The sequence below is a fragment of the Falco punctatus genome, assembly GCF_963210335.1.
Source record: "Falco punctatus genome assembly, chromosome: 5".
Lineage (NCBI taxonomy): Eukaryota > Metazoa > Chordata > Aves > Falconiformes > Falconidae > Falco > Falco punctatus.
This window is the reverse complement of record NC_137584.1, coordinates 7,295,203-7,315,470: the sequence shown is the minus strand read 5'-3', so window position 1 is coordinate 7,315,470 and position 20,268 is coordinate 7,295,203. Positions and strand designations below refer to the sequence as shown.

General features: G+C 39.7%; 1 protein-coding gene across 9 annotated transcripts in view; it reads right to left on the bottom strand.

Moving 5' to 3' along the window:
- Positions 1–14,090, bottom strand: part of CEP162 (centrosomal protein 162) — a 46,979-nt gene extending 32,889 nt beyond the window's left edge. Inside the window, exons 1-6 of one of the 9 annotated variants that reach the window (XM_080389448.1) lie at positions 13,539–14,090; positions 13,010–13,095; positions 12,072–12,175; positions 6,968–7,106; positions 3,301–3,411; positions 1,234–1,383 (exon numbers count right to left, since the gene is read on the bottom strand). In XM_080389448.1, coding sequence (XP_080245574.1) covers positions 1,234–1,383; positions 3,301–3,411; positions 6,968–7,106; positions 12,072–12,131 — 460 coding nt within the window. In that variant the 5' untranslated portion in view covers positions 12,132–12,175; positions 13,010–13,095; positions 13,539–14,090. Of the gene's footprint in view, positions 1–1,233; positions 1,384–3,300; positions 3,412–3,538; positions 3,597–6,967; positions 7,107–12,071; positions 12,176–13,009; positions 13,096–13,538 lie in introns of those variants that run through there. The other 8 variants (XM_080389450.1, XM_080389449.1, XM_080389451.1 and 5 more) reach the window with 8 other exon arrangements.
- Positions 14,091–20,268: the final 6,178 nt, after the last annotated feature.

Sequence of the window (20,268 nt, the reverse complement as noted above, 5' to 3'; positions counted from 1 at the left end):
AGCTCCACACGTATACAAAGTTAACACCTGAATAAATATATTTTGCTACTGCATTGAAAAGTATAAAATGGAAAGCTCAAAACACTAAACAGGAGTGAACAAATATGAATAGTCCATTTCTCTGGTAACTTAATGCAGTTAATTTAATTTACCCAGATGGCACCCTATCCTAGTTACCAAGACAGCCAACAGGACTCTGTTTGCAGTTGGGTCACAATTATTTTTTTTTCCCGCCAAAGCTTTAGATTAGCCATAATCTCACCAGACCTCCCACACCCTATTTTTCAACGGCAATATGTTATCATAATCAAAGATAAACTGTCACTGCCCTCCTATGTAAGATATTTAACAAAGGAGATGGGAATTTGAGTAAAAAGACAATTAGAACATTTAACAGAACAAATTTTTTGAGAAAAATGTTTTCCTGAGTTGCTTTATTTAAATCATCTCAAGCTCAATGAACTTTCTGAACAGACTTGCATTGATCTTGAAGGCTTCATGGGATTTATGCAAGCTTTCTAATATTTTCTAAGTTTTTGTTAAGTTTGTCAAACCAGACCAGAGCTTTTTTTTAAAAAGCATGTCCCATAATAATCTGAAAGTCAAATACCGTTTTGCAGTCATTGAGTTTTGCAGTTCTGCCACTCCCAATTCCCAGCCACACACCCCAGATTACAGGGGATACTACCATTGCTAATGAAGGCAAGAATGTCTTTTTTACTCACCCTACACAATCTGAACTCTGAGAAACCTATCAAACTTGGAAAAAATATCCACTTGGATGGACTTCAAAGTCTCTTTTCAGTGTGTTTTTTGGTTGTTTGAACAGTCCTACTGATTTGTGTGGGGCTTGCAGAAGTGATTTATTTGGGGGGCATGGGGGAGTGTGGTGTGGTGTTACTTTTCATACAAATTTCTTGAAGTAGCAGTCTTCTTGAACTCCTGTATCTTCATATGCAATATTTTATAAGGCTAACGATATATAATATTCTTTTTTGAAGTTCTGCCACTCAAAATTAATTTAAGTAAGAGCCTGAGTTTCACTTAGAAAAACATTTCTAACTACCACACTTGCAGGAAAAAGTTTAAAAACATAAATACAAAGTACTCAAACCTACAAGGATAAATATCTATTTAAAAAAGTAACTTCTTTTCTCCTTAATCTGTCCAGGACTGTTAGAATTGAGCCATTTTACCTTTCTAACATCATACAAAATACAGTAAATTTGTTACCCTCAGAACTGCCTGGACTGTCAGAAGTGAGGCTTCCTTCTTCTTTGTTTAAATATGAATCTTTCTTGTCCTTATGAAATTTTTCCAGCATTTTGAATTTAGATAAAGCCTTGCTGCAAGATGCACTGGAAGAAGGTTTAGGGGGAACTACTTTTAAGTGTACACAAACATTTATAAGTTTTTACACAAAACAGACAGGGAATAAAGAGGAAAACAAGATGTGAGAATTCAGACTGATACTTCTGAAAAAGTAATGCAGTTCAGTTTCTTATAGCTAGAAAATTATAGATAATTCAATCTACAACTAGAGTTACAAGTATTAACTTCTGAGAATAAAACTCTTTCCCCCCCTTATTTTTTAAAAAAAGACAAATTCCTTCTTACTCTACATGTACCTAGCATTCAAATACACGGCTCTAGTGGCTCAATATAATACCTGAAATCAAAGAAAACTAGTAAAACTACTTAAACAATATGAGAAGTTTTGTACTACAAGTTTTGAAAGATTATGTTTTTCTACTTTTCTTTGAACCAATCTAGATAGGTACATAAGTGTGAATTTATCACTGTCAGGTACAAGAACTGCATGTTCTTCGCTCAGACCCTTGTGAGGACTCGCTTAGCAGCAAATACAACCAAACACCTTCCATTCACATTAGTAGAATTAAGTAATAGTACCTATGCTGAAAACTGTGCTCTCTCATGGTACTTACGTGATAGTCACATTGCACACTTTACACCCCTTAAGCTAGCCAGATGCACTTGTTAAGACTTTTCCTTGTTCAAATTGTCCAGGGTGGAAGGTGCTTCTAAACTGGCTAATTCAGAGAAAACTCTTAGTTACAGGTCTTCTGAATTTACCTTGACACAAGAGAGAGCAAGAGTAATCTAGGGGATCGGGCCAAATACTTCTGCTATCCAGAAACAGGACTATGAGGATATGTGATGAGATATCCATTCCAATACAACGCCTGGGTCCTTTATTCCCTCAACTGACATCCAAGTCCACTAGTGAGACATCACTTCTCTGGATTTATATTCTTCCACATTTACTGGGAAACTAAAACTGTTGACAGCATGCCTTCTGTTATAACTAATGCAAACACCTTTTTTTTGTGTTTGCCTTTTAAAACAGTAATTTGAAATAACTACCGAAGCCCTCCTATTGCTCCTAGTTCAAATATTAAGCCTAATTCGAGAAACAGATTCAGTATTAGTGTTTATCTCCCAGACCAAGATGCTTTATAGCTATTTCTATGCAAAGGAGGCTTATGAAAACAGGGCAGCATATATGCTCTAGAAAGTTAACACAGAGAAATGCTCTACAGGCTACATAGCAGAAACCAACGTGACCTAAAGACCAGGTGCCAAATATTTCTTTGTCATTGCTCTCCAAAATATTATTGATCTGCTTGAATTTAACACCAAAGCCACATGTCAACTAGTAGATACAAGGTAATTGTTATTGTTCTGTACACAAAAGTATTTCATGATCTATGTTTATAATTCTTAATTAAGCTCCAGAGTACCTCTTCAGATAGCATAAAAAGTGACTTCACATAAAAGGTTGAATCTGAAGTTACACTGACTAAAATAATCTTGTCGATTAAACTTTGTTTGTCATTATTACACCAACTGTATCTTTTCTGTTCCAGGAGCAGCCTGTACCAGACAGCCTACTGGTCAGCTGAGGGAAAAGAATCACATCAATAAAAAAAGTAGAACAGTGAATATTAATATTTCTTGAGTATGAAATAGAAAAGTGTAAGAGATTTTCTGTTTACTAAACATTCTGACTTGTTCAGATCTTCAGAGTTATTCTCCCCCACGGCTTACATTCAATACTGTCTGTCCCACATCAGATATGTAGTGATTAATGACAACTGAGCAGAAGCTCACACAGTTGTTATTTTCTTCTGGAAATGACAAATGAAGTAAGTGGCAGCTTGCTTTCAGTGACAGCGCTATGGTCAAATGGACAATTTGCAAAGGATTTTCTATAGAAAACGCACTAGTGATACAAAGCTGATATTGAATAAATATAACAAGACATATTTAATCAAATACCAGACTGTGAATCTGAATAGGGACTCTTTTGTTCACTATTTTCCACTATTTCAGCATGGCTTTCCATCAGTGTCTTCTCTTTTCTCAGTTTAACAAATCTTGTTTGAAAATCTTGAAGAGTAAGACAAACAGCAAAGACAGGCAAGAAAGACAAGACAGGAATTCTTATTATCCAATTTCTTTTCAGCATTCAAATGACAAAAGCAAATAGAAAGGACATTAGAGGTAGGTCTTTAACCTGTCAAATATGGAAGACAGTATCTTGAATCATATTTGCACATTTCAGTTTAAAGCTGAAGCACAAGGAGTTCCAACGTGCCTAGAATAACAAGCTGAGATATTTTAAAATATACTTTATACTTCTCAGCCCAATAAACAGAAATAGTCTATGCTGCTTACCAGTAATCTACAAAACCAAGTGAAAATCAGATATTGGTTTAAATCTCTACTTATTTCCTGGCACTTCTGTAACAAGATGCCTTGGAAAAAACAATCAGACAACAACAACAAAAAAATGCATAGCATGTATTTAGTCTTCCAGTCATCTCTCTTTGTGCCTTTCCGAGAAAGCATGGTATAGATAGATAATGAAGTAACTAAAAATTAAAACCTCAAATCAGAAACAATTTATCAGCTTGGTGCATTACTCAAGCTGATAACCCAGACTTCATACTTTGTTAATATAACAATATCTCTATACAGTGCCACCAAACACATCAATTCATATATACGGAACACAAATTTGTAATGCAGTGCTTCACTGTGGGTGGAGGTAAGACTTACACATTTACATAAATCCGGTCCATGATGACAAAACACTTCAAAAATAATAATTTTATTAGCTGACAGCCTGTTAATGAAGTTCTAACTCCAACCAACATGAAGGTTCAAGCCTAGAAGAATATACAAGGATCTCCATAAAATTACAAAGCATGTCAGCATTACACTTCTCAGAAATTAAATTCAGCTGATTTCTTTATTATCATCACAGCAATATTATTTTTTTCCTGCAGGACAATTATTTTACTATTTAGGGCACATTTAATAACATTACAAAAAGCTACAAATCTAAATAATCTTCTTAGTCACCCTGTGCAGTAACTAATATTGCAATGCTTCTGTGCCTTTATCCACTATTAATACATGTGAACGACGTACTACACAACATACATCTCTTGGAAAACATTAGATTGTATTTGACATAGTACTTGGAAGCATGCAAGACAAACAGACACACAGAGAGGAAAAAAGGAGCAGTTCTAGAAGCCTATCCATACCAAGCTCCTTAAGGTCACCTGACCTGTCATTTTAAAATATTGCAAGCGTATCTACATGAACCAAAATCATAGCATAGTTTGTAGGGTGTACCCTTTATGCGTGGGATTCATCATTCTCAGTTATAGCCACATAAAAGTTATCTACTTTCACAACCGCAGAGGAAAACTCAAGTTTATACTGAAGGTGGCCAAGCTGGCCTCTGCCAATGACTGTTTTCTGACTTGAAGTTAATTGCCCTACAACTAGTTAGCAGAATGGCATTCATCATAACACAGATTACTTCTGTGCTAGGCAGCTCCTCATCTATCACAGCATACGTTAATACAGCTGCTACCGTTTCTAAGTGTCCGGTGTGACAAATACAGCCCTTTCCTGATGGGATGATACAACCAGGAGCTCTGCTTCACACCACCCAGCTGTCCTCTTCTTGCCAAGACAGAGCCTGGAAAGCCCTCTAGTAAAATTTAAAGGCCCCTCTGCTTGGCAATACTTGTTCCTAGGTGGCATGTGGCTTGGTGGGATATGGCTTACTGTGTATGTCACACAAGCACAGAATTCTATGCAGAGACTGGTAACAGAGGTACAGATCCTAACAATCTGACTGGCAAAAATGGTGCATGGGGAAGAATTCAGCACACAGATCTAGCATATCTGCCCCACGTTCTTGTATTCTGAGTTTTATTATGTCCAACTGCCAAGACACATTGGACCTTTGCTTTGATTCAAAAAGCATTACACACAGATTACTTTCAACTTCCTCCAAAAAATCCAGCCCCTTCATCTAGAATATGAACAGGTTAGCTTCTTTTCCAAGTAAATGTATTCCATAGCAGCAAAACTGGGTAGGCTCACCTTTGGAATGTTTTCCTATTAAAAGGAGAAGTGTTTTTTGAGACCTTAAGAAGTTTACCAGAACTCTTTTTATTTTATACGTCAATAAACTGCAGATCAAGCATGTTTTAGTCCTAATAGCTTTACTTCTAGTTAAATTACACAGCTGATAAGATATTTTTAATTGAAAAAATAAAAGTGATAGAATTGGAACAACTTGATATAATCCCATTATTTCTTCTAATTCTGCTCTGCATTGTACTTAACCCACACAAGCATTGTCCTCTAAAATTTGTAATCACCCTGTCTTTTAAGTACCTATTCCAGTGTGTTCTGGTTTAAGCAGCATGAGAAGCATCAAAGTGCTTTATGGGTTGCCTCAAGCATCTCAGAAAAACCATGGAAGAATGCGTAACTTCTGAAGACACCTGAAAACTTTGATATTATGTAGAAAAATGAGGTCATGCTAACAGCTTAATTCTCGCACTTTGCCCAGCAAGAACATTCTGTCCTTTCAGTTTTTGAAAAGCTGTAAGGAAATCGTAGTATCTCATAACTACATGATAGGAACTCTCTCATATCCATTTGAGTTTTCCAACAACATCTTAAAAGGTTAGAGACAGATAAGCAGCCCAGACAACACCTGTTAGGGTTATGCCTAAATGGCACAAATGCGGACTAAGATTTGACTCCTAACTATGACAACATTGACAGGACAGAGCTACGCTTAAAACTGGAGATTACCAGCAGTATCTTAACTCTGACAAATGAAAAACTGATTCTGGAACCTTCTGTTAAGCTTCAGTTATAAATTATACAAATCATGAAAATAAGACTTCACCAATTACTATAAGCACAAGAGGCAATCACTCTGTGGAAACTACTCATAGGCTTTACTACTCAATAAGAAAGCAACGAAGACATGGAAAACTAGGGGTGGAAACCTTACAAACAATAATGTATTTTCTTTCAGAACTATGTGACTAAGTCAATACTGACCTAGCAATCATGTAATCACAGTCCTTTTCCCCTTGAGTTCTTGCCAAGGGAAATGTTGAGAATATTGACAGACACACATCTTTGAATCAGCTGCTGTTGAAAACTTTTTATGCGTTTCCCTAACCTATTACAAATACTTAATTTGTGTAAGATTACACAAATGGATCTTTTTCCTCTCCAGTTTTGAAAAAAGAAATCTATAAAAGGTCAGTGTAAGGAACATGCTGGTAACAAAACACACCCACAAATATTTCAGCAGAATTCATAGTTTTGATTTTCTAATTATCTTCCTATTAATGACGTGTTTACTCTTCACAAGTTTTAATAACTTGAAAGCTACAGAAAAAGCAGCAGAGAGCTTGCTTACAGCTTGAGTATGATCCTTTAAAAAAAAACAAACCAACAATTACATTTGGGTTTTAATGCTTTACAAACTCGCATTGTAATCTTCTAGACTTGAGTGGCACCAACTTAACCTGAAACCAGGCCTGTATGAAGTCTAAGAAAGTACTAGCCTGACCCCCTGTGGCCAAAAAATTGCAAAACTGCATTATTTTACCACCATCGTCTGAATCTTCCTCGGATATCCACCATGGCACCGAATTCTTTTTCTTCGTTTCTTTTTTCCTGGGCTGTCCCAATGTCTCAAGAACGCTGGATTTTTTCTTCGAATTTCCAAGTGAATCATCTGAAAGAGACTGAGTCAATTGCATACAAGATTAAAGACAGCTTTTACATATTCGCATTGTTCAACTGTCTTTCAGCCACTCAGTTCTAGACTTCTGAGTTCAGATGCCTTTCTTCACTCCCCACTGCCTGCCTTTTTTGTACATGCATGTCAAAGTTGACTAAGAAACAATAACTATATTAATGTGGCATAATATAATAACCCCACTGCCAGAATTTGGGTATGTTAAAAGTTAACTACTTATTCGAGTATATGTACAAAGGAACAGCATAATCAATCCTTTTTCAATTAGCTACAACATGTAAGAACCAAAATCCCAACTACATCCCTGAAGATAATGAAGTACAACAGAAAGTTTAGCCTTGGCCTTGCTTTGTACATGAACAACATTATTAAAATTCTAAAAATAAACCTTCACAAGCAACATTCTAGCTCCCAGGAAATCAGACTTTAGAAATTAATTTTATACTTTGCGTTTATGGAAATTAGTAGAAATGTCAGAGCCATTCCTACCCAACTCTGTGCATTAAGCTTCTGTGTGTTAGTCATCCATGCCAATTTTGACTGATGGCTTAAATCAACGGAGGAAAAGTAGTCTACGAATATGAACATTCTATGAATTGAAGTTACTGAAGAGTAACAGGAAGGAAAAGACCTAAAGATACTTCATAAGACAACAACCTTTTTTTGAAGTGATGCAGCTTTTTTAAAAAACAAACAAATCTCTGCTGTTTTCCTTTAATAAAGCTCTTTCTGGCTTACAGCAGGCTCAAAGCCACAATTAGCTGTCCAGACACTGAACAAGGAAATATATTCATTAACCTAGTGCACTGCAACATCATGTACTACGTATTCTTTGTGCTTGAACTCAGTAAACACTGGGTTAAGGGTAGTGGCATACTTTTATCTTTTAGCCATAATTGCTGAAACCAATTGTCCCAAAGTGTCCCAAAGAACACAGTGAACAGTTAGCAAAAAACATAAAGCGTAAGAAACAAAGAATTCACATACAAAACACATCATATGGGACAATTTCAAAAGCTTCACTTTTATAATAGACACAAATAAGAAAATGTGATAGTATTAACAGAATACTAGAGACAACAGGACTGTGGGTATTTAATATGTAAAACACAAGAGGATGTTATATTAAAACAAGCCTTTGCAGTCTACTACCTGATTCCTATTGCATAAAAAGCACCACCATAAAAGCCTACCTTTACTATATATCTAACACTTTAATTTATACAGGCCTAACAAGAACATCCATAAATCAAATGCCAATTATCCAAAACGACCATTTAAGAAAAAAAAAAATATTCTTACAAGTATCTCTGACCAACAACAACTTTAGAGCTTACAGTTTCACTTGAGAAAACTAAATGCCTGTCAGTCTCAGAAAGAATGTTTAAGTGCTCTGTGCCTTGCACTTCAATATGACACAATTTTTAATGAATTATGAAGCTGCTAGGCAACAGGATGTATCGCAATTTCTTTAAGTTGGCTCAGTGACACAGAACAAAACCGCTTTACATTCATAATAAATGTCCTATAAATAACAACTTCCTTACAACACAAGTACTAGTGCCATTGTCCCTGAAGGTTGGGCTGCCTCCTGCTAGCTACAAGTACTGACAGGCTTGATGCAAGCTCTGTTATCGCTTGCTGTTTCTTTTATGACTAACAGTATCCTCTACTCTGCAAGCAGAACTTCAGTGATGCTCGTACTCCTTAGAGTATTGTAACTAAAGAAACTGCAACTCCCACAGGTTGTTCTCTGGAAACCTTCTACGTTCAGCCATCTTGTCAACTGCAGACAGTAAAGTTGCAGCAGCTGGGAAAGAAATGCTGACATAAAAATATTAGTGCATTTTTCCCAACATGTCAGTTGTCTCAAAAGTGAAACTTACAGGTTTTTTCTTCCTTTGGAAAAAAGGTAAATAGACATCTATCAACTTTTTGGACCTGTAATGTCTTTTTAGTACCAGGAAGTAGCACTGATTTCTTCCTTTTACAAAACAGCCTGTCAGCCTCTCAGGAAAAGACACAAAAAAACCCCAAACCAAAATAATAATAATAAAAAAAGCATCAGTTGTTTAATCTCAACTTAAATAAAAGTCAAAAAAGTCAGTTTTAAGAACTGAGACAACTGCATGGCATATAATCAGCTTACCACCTCCTATAGACATGAAAGAACTTAAAGTAGATAAGTAATAGAGGATTGGATCTAAAACACTAAGGACTTTCATGACTAGTCATTGTAATTGTTTCATGAAACAAGTATTTTTCAGTAAGTAAAGCCTAATCCAGATTACATTTTCAGTACGAAATAGCATTTTAATACATTTTATCTTTTAATAAAAATTTACAACGTTTTTCAAATGTGGTTTAAGGTGTAGTGTTATTCTTCCAGGTACCATTATACAGATTTTCTAATAAATATGGTATAGCCTTTCCTTTTGAAAGCCTTCCCTCTCAGCTGTCCATGAACAAGTAGAATAAAAGTCAACCTAGAAGACCAGAAGCAGACAATGGCTTTTTCGTAACTTTGCTTTGCTTGAAGTGTCATTTAAAAAACCAACTAATTGAAGCGCTGAGTATTAGAAAGAGCTCCTCACACTGCAGTGGAGTTTTACAGCCACTACTCTGAAAACCTAGGAGCTATACCAATATAACAGATGATGCTTAAGGGAAATTAAAGTGACAATAAGGGAAGCATACTAAAGCAAGATACTGGTGGTGGGGAGCAGAAAGATCACAGACACAGAGACAATGGAGGAGGAAGAGAATAATCATGGAGGACAACAGGCAGTTCTGGCAAGCATTGGGAATAAGCCTGACCAGGCAGAGGGAATCATTAAAAGACCTATCCTATGTGCAGTAATTGTTATTACACAAATGTGTTTCCTTCTGTATGATAAAAGCCTAGAAAATCCTCTTTGCTGATAGCTTTTAAAGTTTAGCACATATGCCAAAATACTTTGGTTTAATCCTCATATTAGACCTGCATCATCCAACTGTATATACAATCTTTCAACTTTATATGTTTTAATCGCAAACATAGATACGCTGCCCCAAAGGCAGTTTCACTAACTGAGTTATTTAACCATCCTGTTCCATTTCTTCTTTGAAAGATTTTCTTAAGCAATATTGTCTTCTCAAACTAATGAATTTTTTGCTATTCCCCCACCCACCCCCACTGTTATACTCTCAACACAAACATCACCTACACAGTTATTTCAAAGAACGGAGCACAACAGTTTCTCATTTTTCAAACATTATAAGGGTGCACACCTTTAATGAACAACAAAAATAAAGGGAGGGACATAACAGAAGATGCACACATATAAAGTAATAGAAAGTATATAATGTCATTGTTACTTGGGTCTGTATCTAGCTAGCAAAACATAAAAGAACGCATATTTTTAATGACTAGATTGGCAGTATATGCATCTAAGAAAGCTTAAAACTTTCCAAAAGTTTCAGTTTGAAATTATAAAAAACATGGAAGACATGAGTTGTTAGAAGTTACATTATCTGGAACGTGCCAAATACCACTTATAATAATTCAATACAGCTATTTTCTTATTTTTTTTCCTCCTAACTCAAACATTCTCAACATGGGCAATAGCTGAGGAGTAAGAACAGCATGTCCAATGAGGAACAAAATACTAGAAGCAACCATATGCGGAATTTTGACAAGATTCACAAAATAAATAAAATAATAAACCTCTTCCTCTTCTTCCCCAGAGCAACTCCCTTCATAACAATAGAAAGTAAAGAATTTGACAGAAATGCAGAGCCCAATTTTCTATTTTTACTAACATTAACAATTTCCGTAATTCAAGAATGCTAACTCAAGTACATCATCAAATTAAAGGCCAAAATCTACCTTTAAGTTATCTGTGAATCTTAACTTTCAGATGGCATTTCAGTTTTCTGTACTCTCAATTTAGTATTGCTCTGTGAAGTTACATTTATTCTCCATCTGTAAAAATAACACACAAGCTGCACAGTCGAGGCAGCGTAACAGACTCACCTGGGGAAGCTAAATCTTCTTTACAAAGAAGCCTCTGGTTACTACAGATCTTTACCAGATAGTACAAATGGCAATTTTTATAGAATTGAGCACCTACATTTTTTGTAAGTAAACTGTAGCACAATCTCTACATTAAAAAAAACTTTAAGCATATATTACATATAACAGATCCCAAGAATATCCTCGGCCATCATTAGCTACACTTATATACAGTCATATAACCTATTAAAGGTCTTATGTATGCAGTATTTATATCTTAGGGTTACTACACTGTGTGTCTGACAGACCAGAGGGTAAATTTTGAAATTACAGGTCTACATGCAGTGACAAAAACATACCAAGTTAGGGCATTTTGACCACATCCAATAATTGTTAGCTTAAGTCGTTACCCACAGACTTGCATGATTTTGCCAGTACTCAAAATCATCAAGCACCCCGAGGAATAAAAAGGAATCAAATAAAAATTTTGTAATCACTACAACATACATCATTTTGTTAGGATTAATACAAGAATTTTTAAATAGAATTCAGTCAAATTAGATATTACACAGAAAAATAAGAGAATTCTTATAATGTAACTTGTGTCTACATACAGGAAAAAATTTTAATCTCATTTTCAATTATATATCAATTTGAAGCTTTTGCTACTAAATAACACACACAAACTGAAACAAAGACAAGAAGCAAGTGCTCTTTCTGAAGATATAAGCTAGCAGTGACAAAATATTTGATCACAAAATTGTTCTCTTGACTTCAATAGAGCAGATTAGTAGGAATTAAGTATAGCAAAGAAGTTAAAACCTTGCAAAGACCCACACATAAGACAGCTATGTGAATGTGATAAAAGCACAGCTGCATCTTCCATTTCATGTTCTTCCATGCTTAATTCCCCCCCTGTATTTTAATAAAGGGACTCGACCTTGGTCTGAAACATACCTCTTTCAGAAACTCTTCAAACTGCTCATCTAACTCTTCTTTTGAAAATCGATGAGCCATAATCTCCAGATGGGTGTTACCTTCCAAACAACTGAGTTTAAAGACTAAGATTTAAAATAAAAATAAAGTTAATTAAAAGCATTCTGAAAGTAGAGGTAACCTAGCGATTTGCTGCTTTCATAGAGAGCTATAAGCAAAAATAATCCAAACTTTGAGAGATGCCAGATTTCATTCCTCCCACCTTTAATCTAAATTACTTACAGAATGAAGACAATCCATGCAAACATACCTGGATTACCCAGATTTCTTATCATCAAAATACTCATTGCCAAAGTAACAGTTTCAGCATTTAAAAACTTTCAGGGATAAATAAAATATTATTCTCTTCAAATTTTTTCCAAAAGACAGCTCTCAGTTACCCACAATTAAGCATTTTGTCAATGATCAAACAAGAATCCACTGCAGTAATACTTCTCAGCCATTTTAAGAGCTTTTATTCCTTTCTGTGTTTCTTCCCCAAAACGGGAGACATTTGGCATTATAAGTTGTTTCATCACCTCTGCTGTGCTTAGGACTCAGTAAACAATAAATACATGAAAGTCTTTAAGATTACAGGATGACATTAGGTTTGGTCTGCCCTGAGACAGAAACCCAATGGCACTTGCCCTCTCCCACTCCCTAACATGTGTGTGAACTTCTCAGGTATAAAATATACCCCACACTCAAAATGCAACAAAGCCTTTGTATATCACACTGCTCAAGACATATGCTACTTCCAAAACTGCATATGTAGAGCAGCATTAAACTACCCTAGCATCTTCCAGGCTGAGAACTGGTATGTAAATATAAAAGGGCTAAACATTTGCAGAAATGCTTTTACCATTAAATAAAACTTCTCCCAATATGAAGCCCTCACAGTACACAGGACTGTTACCTACCTAGTAAATTGATTTTGACAGGCAAGTTGTGACAACTACTTCCTGCTTTCACTCCTTATTCATCCATAGACCACCCGACTCTTTGGCTTTGGAAGTCAAAAAAAAAAAAAAAAAAAGAAATTATAGCAGACTGCCCAGACTGAGTTGAGTAAGATATCCTTATGTAAGCTCTTGGACAATAACTCCAAAAACATGGTAAGAAGATTAAGAATGTTACCTCTCATGACACGCATAATCCAGTATCCTTTTATACTTTTACATCAAAGAACACTAGATGTCAAACATTAGATGCTCTAACAGTTTACGAGCTGTGCCAACCACTTCAGCAAGTGGAGAATACATAATTCCAGCCTCTACCAGAAAAAACAAACTGATTCTTCTGACATTATCTGTACTTCTAGCTTCCAGTTACAGCTTTTATAAAACAATATAAAACTTTATTTTTCCAAAGGGCAACAAATATGCCAGACAATTTCCATACCAGAAGATTACAAACATCACCCTTAGCAAATATACTTTACAGCCATACCTTTAGCACTGGAGGCTCACAAATGGCTGCACATAAACCAAAGCAGTCACTTGCTGGGATAGATGCTGTAAGACAGCGCAGAAAGCAGGTTTTGGGAAGGTATGGCTAGACTGCAGGGATGAAGGAAAGCTTACAGAGCCTAACACCTTTCACGTAATCTTTTAATCATCCCGGCGTTAGGCCCAGCCGTGACCTGTGCCGCCTCCTCCTCCGGCTTGCCCTGAAGCACAGGCAAGGCCCGGGCCGGGGGGCCGTGCTCCCCCCACCGCCAGCCCCTCCCCTCCCGCCCCGGGCCCAGCGACCGCTGGCGACAGGCCGCGACGGCCCCCGGCAGCGCGGGGGTCGGAGGCGAGCGGCCGGACGGGAGGAGAGCCGCCCCCGACGAGGCACAGCCAGGCCGGGCCGGCGGGCAGGGCTGGGCTCCGCGGGCCGGGGGCGCGCTCCGGAGAGCGGCTGAGAGCCGAGCGCTGCGCTGAGGGCGGGCGGCCCGCCCGCTGCCCTGCCTCGGGGCGCCGGGAGCGCACCCGGCCGCCCCCCGGCCGCGGCCCTCCCCGCAGGCGGCGCGCTTGCCCAGGGAACCCCCGCAGCCGCCGCCGCGCCCGCCAAAACTGCCCGCGGGGTGCCGCGTCACGTGGTGCCGCCACATCCGCCGGCTGGGCGCCGCCCCCGCCCCGCGCCGCCGCGCGTGGAGGCCACGTGACGGGCGAGCAGCGCGCCCGCCGCCATGGCTACGGCGGCTGAAGTCGCCTGGGCCCGGCGCGGCCCGCGCGGCTGGAGGCGGAAGTCGCCGCGCGGTGACGTGCCGCGGCGTCGCTTGCCGGGCGTGCGGAACGGCGCCGCCTGCTGGGCGGCGGCAGCGGCGGAGACGGGCGCGCGTGAGCGGGGCCGGGCCGGGCCGCGCCGCTCGGCGCTCGCACCGTGAGGGGTCACGCCAGGATAACGCGGCAGCCCCTGGCCGAGTCCTGCCGGCGCACCTGCCTGCGGCGAGCGGGGGCTGTGAGCGGGGGGAGACGGGTGCCGGCCCCGCAGGGACGGGGACGGGCTTGGGGCCCCCTGGCCGCCTGCCCCCGGGCTGGCGGCGGCGGGGCAGAGATGGGGCCGCGGCCGTGGCCTCCTCCCCGCCGTCGGTGCCGAGCTTGCGGCTCCCTGGTCTCCCGTGCCCGCCTTGTTGCGCCGCGCCGGAGCCCCGGGGCGAGGCGGGGGCGCGCAGGCCGAGTGCAGCTCGTGTCCCCGTTCGGTGGCGCCGGGCCCGTGCAGGGGACCACCTGTGGCCCTGTTCACGCAGCCCGTGGGGCCAGCGCTGTTGCCACCTGCAGCCAAGAGCTCTTCCTCAGGTTCCTGAGGGATGCGCTCCTCCAGAAGTCGCCCAGCTGATCCTTTGGAAAAGCAAGATGGAAAGGGTTAAAGCGCGTTGCCTTCCCTGATGCAAAGGTCAAACCCAAACCATCCCTTCTGCTCTCGCGCAGAATTCCCCTTCTAAAGCTTTTCTAATGTTTCAGCCTTAGATGTCTGCTGCTGTGCTTTTAATACATTTTAGCACATCTCTGGAAATGTTTAAAATACACAGAGAAATTAATGACCCCTGTTTCCCTGACCACTGTCTCTCAAATAACCACAGAACAATTGCAGTCTGTGCTTGCATGTGCTCTCCAGCTAGGGTCTGTCAGTTGTGTTTGTTGTGAGAGTCACGTTGCTTTAGGAATTTTTACACCAGCATTTAGTAAATGGCAAAATAAAACAAGCTCACTTAAGAATACAAATGAACATTGTTCACACACACACATGCGCACACACATTCTGATTCTCTGTTGAGCTGACTTGGAATGAAAAGATTTTGAAAGGAAGTTTTCTTCGGCGAGTGTTGGATGCTCATCACAAGTGAGAAACTAGTTAAAACCCTATTATGGGCTCTCATTTCCTGTTAGCTTGAGAGATAAAGACCATGCTTCCAATATGGCCTTTATGTATCCCAGATTTTTTTATGCGAGTATAAATTATAGTTAAATTCAAAGAAGCAAAGAAATACGGGCTCTCTATTTTCCACCCAATTCAATAGGAATTACTTTGCTAAAGGTGCTGCAGCAATTCTTTCAATCAGGCCTTTTGTCTGCAGATGGAGTATTATTTTTCCATTTGCAAAGCATGGGTCATTTATTTTGTCCTTGTGCACAACTTCTGCTGCTGCCTATGGGAAATGTGGGAGCTGATCAAGGACAGGATGCCCACATAAACTAATACACTAGAACGATTTGTTAAGCGTGACAGCTTGCTGCTGGTGAAAACATCAGTTTCCAGCGTTTGCTCTTTTCTCTCATCTCATGAAAAAGCGTCGAGTGAGGCATGAGCATTTAGAGAGAAATATGGAAATTAATTAAGGGGTGTCAGTCTGATGCTGCGTGCCTTGATCCCGCTCAGATTTAAGCCAATGCAAGTTTTGCTGCTAACTTCAAAGTGATAGCTGTGACATCATTCATTGATCACGAGAGTTACTTTATATATAATCAAATAATCACATCAAGGGCTGAGTCCTGCAAGCTGCTAAAAGACTGTTGCCCATTTCTGTTTGCAGAAATATGTTCAAAGAGGCTTGTACAAAGTATAGAAAAATGTGCAGAGGGATCAATGCTGTTGGAAACCTCAGTGCCCATATGGGAAGGAAAAAAAACCCAAACCACTCTTGATGACTGTGGTGGTGGAGGCATTGCCTGGTGTTGAAATGTCATCCAGTGCATTCAAATAACATGCACAATAGCCACTTAAAAGATTTTCATTTCCTTTTAATGCCAACCAGTTGGAGCAGTTTTCTCAAGAGCTCTTAACAGTGGAGCTTCAAAAACGGAGAGCAGGGCTAGCCATGAATTTCAGCCAGAAACGTGGCAATTTGGGTGTCGGCACTGATAAAGCAAAAGAGTGGTCACAAGTTCTGAAATAGGTCCTGCTGGACAGAGCCCCAAATTATAAAGTAAAATTCTGTCTCTGCTGACATGGGTGGGAATCCTTTGCTGACTTCTATGAAACCAGATTTTGCCGCTGTAGTCATTGGCGTCTCATTTAAATGTGTGTCATGTGTACACTTAACACATATTTTTTTCGTGATAAAATTGCTAAAATATAAGGCTTCACGTATTAGTATAATAATTTCAAACAATTAATGGTAATATTAAAAGGGATAAAATATCCATACTTTTGTTTTTGCACATCTGATTTCAGATTCGTATCATCCATAAATGTCAATGGGGAAAAAGACATCAAATAAAAAAGAAACAAAACGTCTGCCACATCCACTTTGGCTGAGGCATTGCATTAGATAGTATTTCAGTACTGAACTTGCAAATATGTGAAATACGAGATTATGATAATAAATATTTAGCCATATTCTTGGTTTTGTTTTTTTAAAGGTTAACAGTTTCATACTGAATGAAAAGCAAACAAACAGTGGTGAATTAAGAAGTTAAAACTGCATTTTCTGGGCATGCCCACTGTGATAATACTTCCTTACATGACTATGCAATAAAATCCCTTTCCAGTATATGCATCAGAAAAAGGAAAAACCTTCCATAAAAGTACAAGTTGCATAGAAAATGGAAAAATGAGGTGGAACTGTATTTTATGCAAGAGAAAACAGTAGCCTGGCATTGTTACATTAGGATTAGTTATAAAATAGTTCACTCAACTATAATTTCAGTTTAAAAAAACATTTTTTTTATATGCTTTCGCTTTTGTTTCACTGCAGGTCTTATTTTGTTTCGCCACTGATTAACCATAGTCCTCAGATCTCAAGGGCCAGATTTATGGTTGACTGTGTTACGGTAGCTAGCCTGAGCTCAGCTTAGCATCTCACCCACCAGGTCTTTTCCCTCTTGCAGTTTCTGCATGGGCTGAGAACAAAATTCTGTGTTGCGTTTCAAATTATTCCAGAGGCTTAAGCCAGTCACTGATTTTATTTCTGCTTGAAGCTTGCATCCCTTGGACGGAGCTGGGGGTTTGGTAGCTGGGCTGTCACATTGCTGTCTATTTCCCAGTTTCTGGAAGTTAGCAAACATGCACCAGCTCTCAGACTTTTGGAAAACAGATCCTCCCTTTGGCTCATTTGTGTAAGTGCTTAGTTGCCTTGATGTTGTGCCCTGTGCTGCCAACTTTCCAGTTCCTCTGGAAGACAGGGGAGCGCAACGTTGCTGTAGTTACTGCTGCAGGAGTGAATGCTTCCCCATCACAGAGAAAACTATCACCAGGAAATGTAAGCAGTTAGAAGTTCCTTTAAGAGGGTGAATGTTTGCAGTCAATAATTATAGCTGCTTCTCACTCTCTCAAAAGAAGTGCATTTGCCAGCAATTAATGCTGCTTTTTCTTCCATTTGCTGATTCTCTATAAACTTGTTGGGAAACATTCCTCTACTACATAATCCAGCCAGCGGAGTAAGATCCCTCCTGTTAGGAGCTTTCGCTTTTGACAAATCCTGGAAAAATTAACTGGGCAAAGATAGGGCTGGTTTAACAACTGTAGCACTTTTGAACTAGCCTAACTGCCCTGCCCTATGCCTACTGCAGCTCCTTTGCCAGTGAAAATTCTCAGTACTTGGCATCAGGCGACACGCCTGCGACTCCTACTCTACACAGGGACTGAGAAACAACTTGGGTTACATTCACCCCGAAGTCATCTGAACTGCAAACTGTCATCTGCCATGAATATTCTTCTTTGTATGTAGGAAGTTTTATAATAAGTTTATCTCTTTGCATGAAGACACACTGCATATCTTCCATTCAGAAAAAAAGGTAAATATTTTTACAAAAAATTCTTAGTGGCTTTGGAAAGGTTAAACTCAGAAAACTCCAAAAACTAAGTGTCCTGATTTATTAAAATTTTTCAGATCTGTAAAATCTCTCGTTAGTCCTGACAACATATCTGCCTAACACTGGCAAGAATATTAGCTTTGCATTTCAGATTTTCACTTGGTTATTTTTAGTTCTTCTGAAGCCTGGGAAATAAGAAATATAACCGCTTTGAACAGTCTGAAAGAGCCAACTCTAGCAGGGCCTCTGAATCTGATTAGATAAAACAACAAAGAGGTTCTGTTAGGGCAGAGGCAGGAAGAACTAAGGTGGGTGGCAATATCTGTCATAACTCAGGGGAAATGTAGCCTCAAAGCACTCAAAAGTGGGTGAAAAAATAACATAAGCAATAGACAACTTTCCCACATCTTGGGTCACTCTCCAAATGCAGTTTGAAGAAATTTCTCTGTGCTCAACCTTTTTTTTTTTTTTTTTTTTTTTTTGTGTGTGTGTGTATTTTTAAAGTACAATAAACAGCACATGGATGTGTGTTTATCTTAAAAAGCTACTTTAGGGGAACATCATTTCTCTGCAGATAAGTATCTGAGAAAGCACCATATGGCAAGTGCGATTACATTTGTTGGTACAGAAACAGCGTAAACTCTTAAGTGATAGATTTGCAATTTTCAGCATTTTCCTCTGAAAGTAAGGTAGCTTTAGGATTGCCAGAGGAGATTTCTCCCTAAAAGACAGCTAGTCATAATATCACATTTATCCTACTGTCTGAAAAATTATCAAACTGTTGTGCTTAGTGCAACTGGGAGGTCTTCAGGTTTTGGGGGGGATTGATTTTAAAATGACCTGTTACTGGAGTGGGGGGAACCTGGAACACCCACTTGGCCAAGGATCGTGCTTCCCTGCTTTCAGCACAGGATGCTTATTCTGAGTTGGAGTCTCTGCTGAAGTGAAAAGGTAGAAAGATTTGTGCGTCTTCTCAGGGAAATCAGTCAAAATGTTGCTGAGATTTGCCTCTGTCAGAGGCCAGCACCCTTCCCTGTTTGAAGCCCCCCCCTAGGTATGCCCCACACCACCGGTGATGGCTGCAGGCGGGCAGCGTGGTGCTTGTTCTTCATCTGGAGGTGTACGAGAACAGCCCCTCCAACCTGTTCTTCACCTGTGTGTAACTGCTGGCATTTCTCTGCTGACTCTAGGTCTGTCTGCCCTGGGACACACGTGGGGCGTAGTGGCAGGTGCATACATGTGATAACTAAAGGCATTCCGACTCCAGTTTGGATTGCTCAGGTGGTTCAGCTCCCCGTGCCGGGCTGAGGGCGTTCGGCATGCTTGCGTGGCTCCTTGTGCTGAAATGGAGCAGCGCAGCTGTAAGCACCGGAGTTCAAGCTCGATGGGCACGGTCTACTCGACTTTCCGCGGCTTCTGTCAAAGAACGTGTATTTATGCTGCTGAGGTAGTAATTTCATTAAGCAGTTAGTTACCGGGCAAGATCGTCTTCTGGCTTGAAAGGTCATTACTTTGTTAACGGATCACTCACTTTGCCGTCTACTAGCCTACATTTTTAGAAAGAAAATTTGGAATGAGCATTAATTTATTTGCCAGGAGTTTGATTTAACTTTTCAACCAATAATGTATTGCACAGTTTTCCTGACTTCATGTCTGCTGTAAACAGTATTGCTGTGAACCAGGCGGCTTGTTAGTGGTATTCCTATGGCATTTTCAGTAGGCTAAAGGTAGTGACAGTGTACCTTTGGACAGGAGAGCTGGAGTGTGAAATTTACCCCAGTTACCTTTTTCCTCAAGCTTTTTTTCTCATTATAATTTCATCCTAAGATAATCTGCTCCACATATTTTATTTTCTTTGAAATCGTGCTGTGAGGTTTAGTCTTACATTCCTGCACAGGGAACTGAGCATCAGGTCTTAAAAGCTGGGGGGACAAAATCAG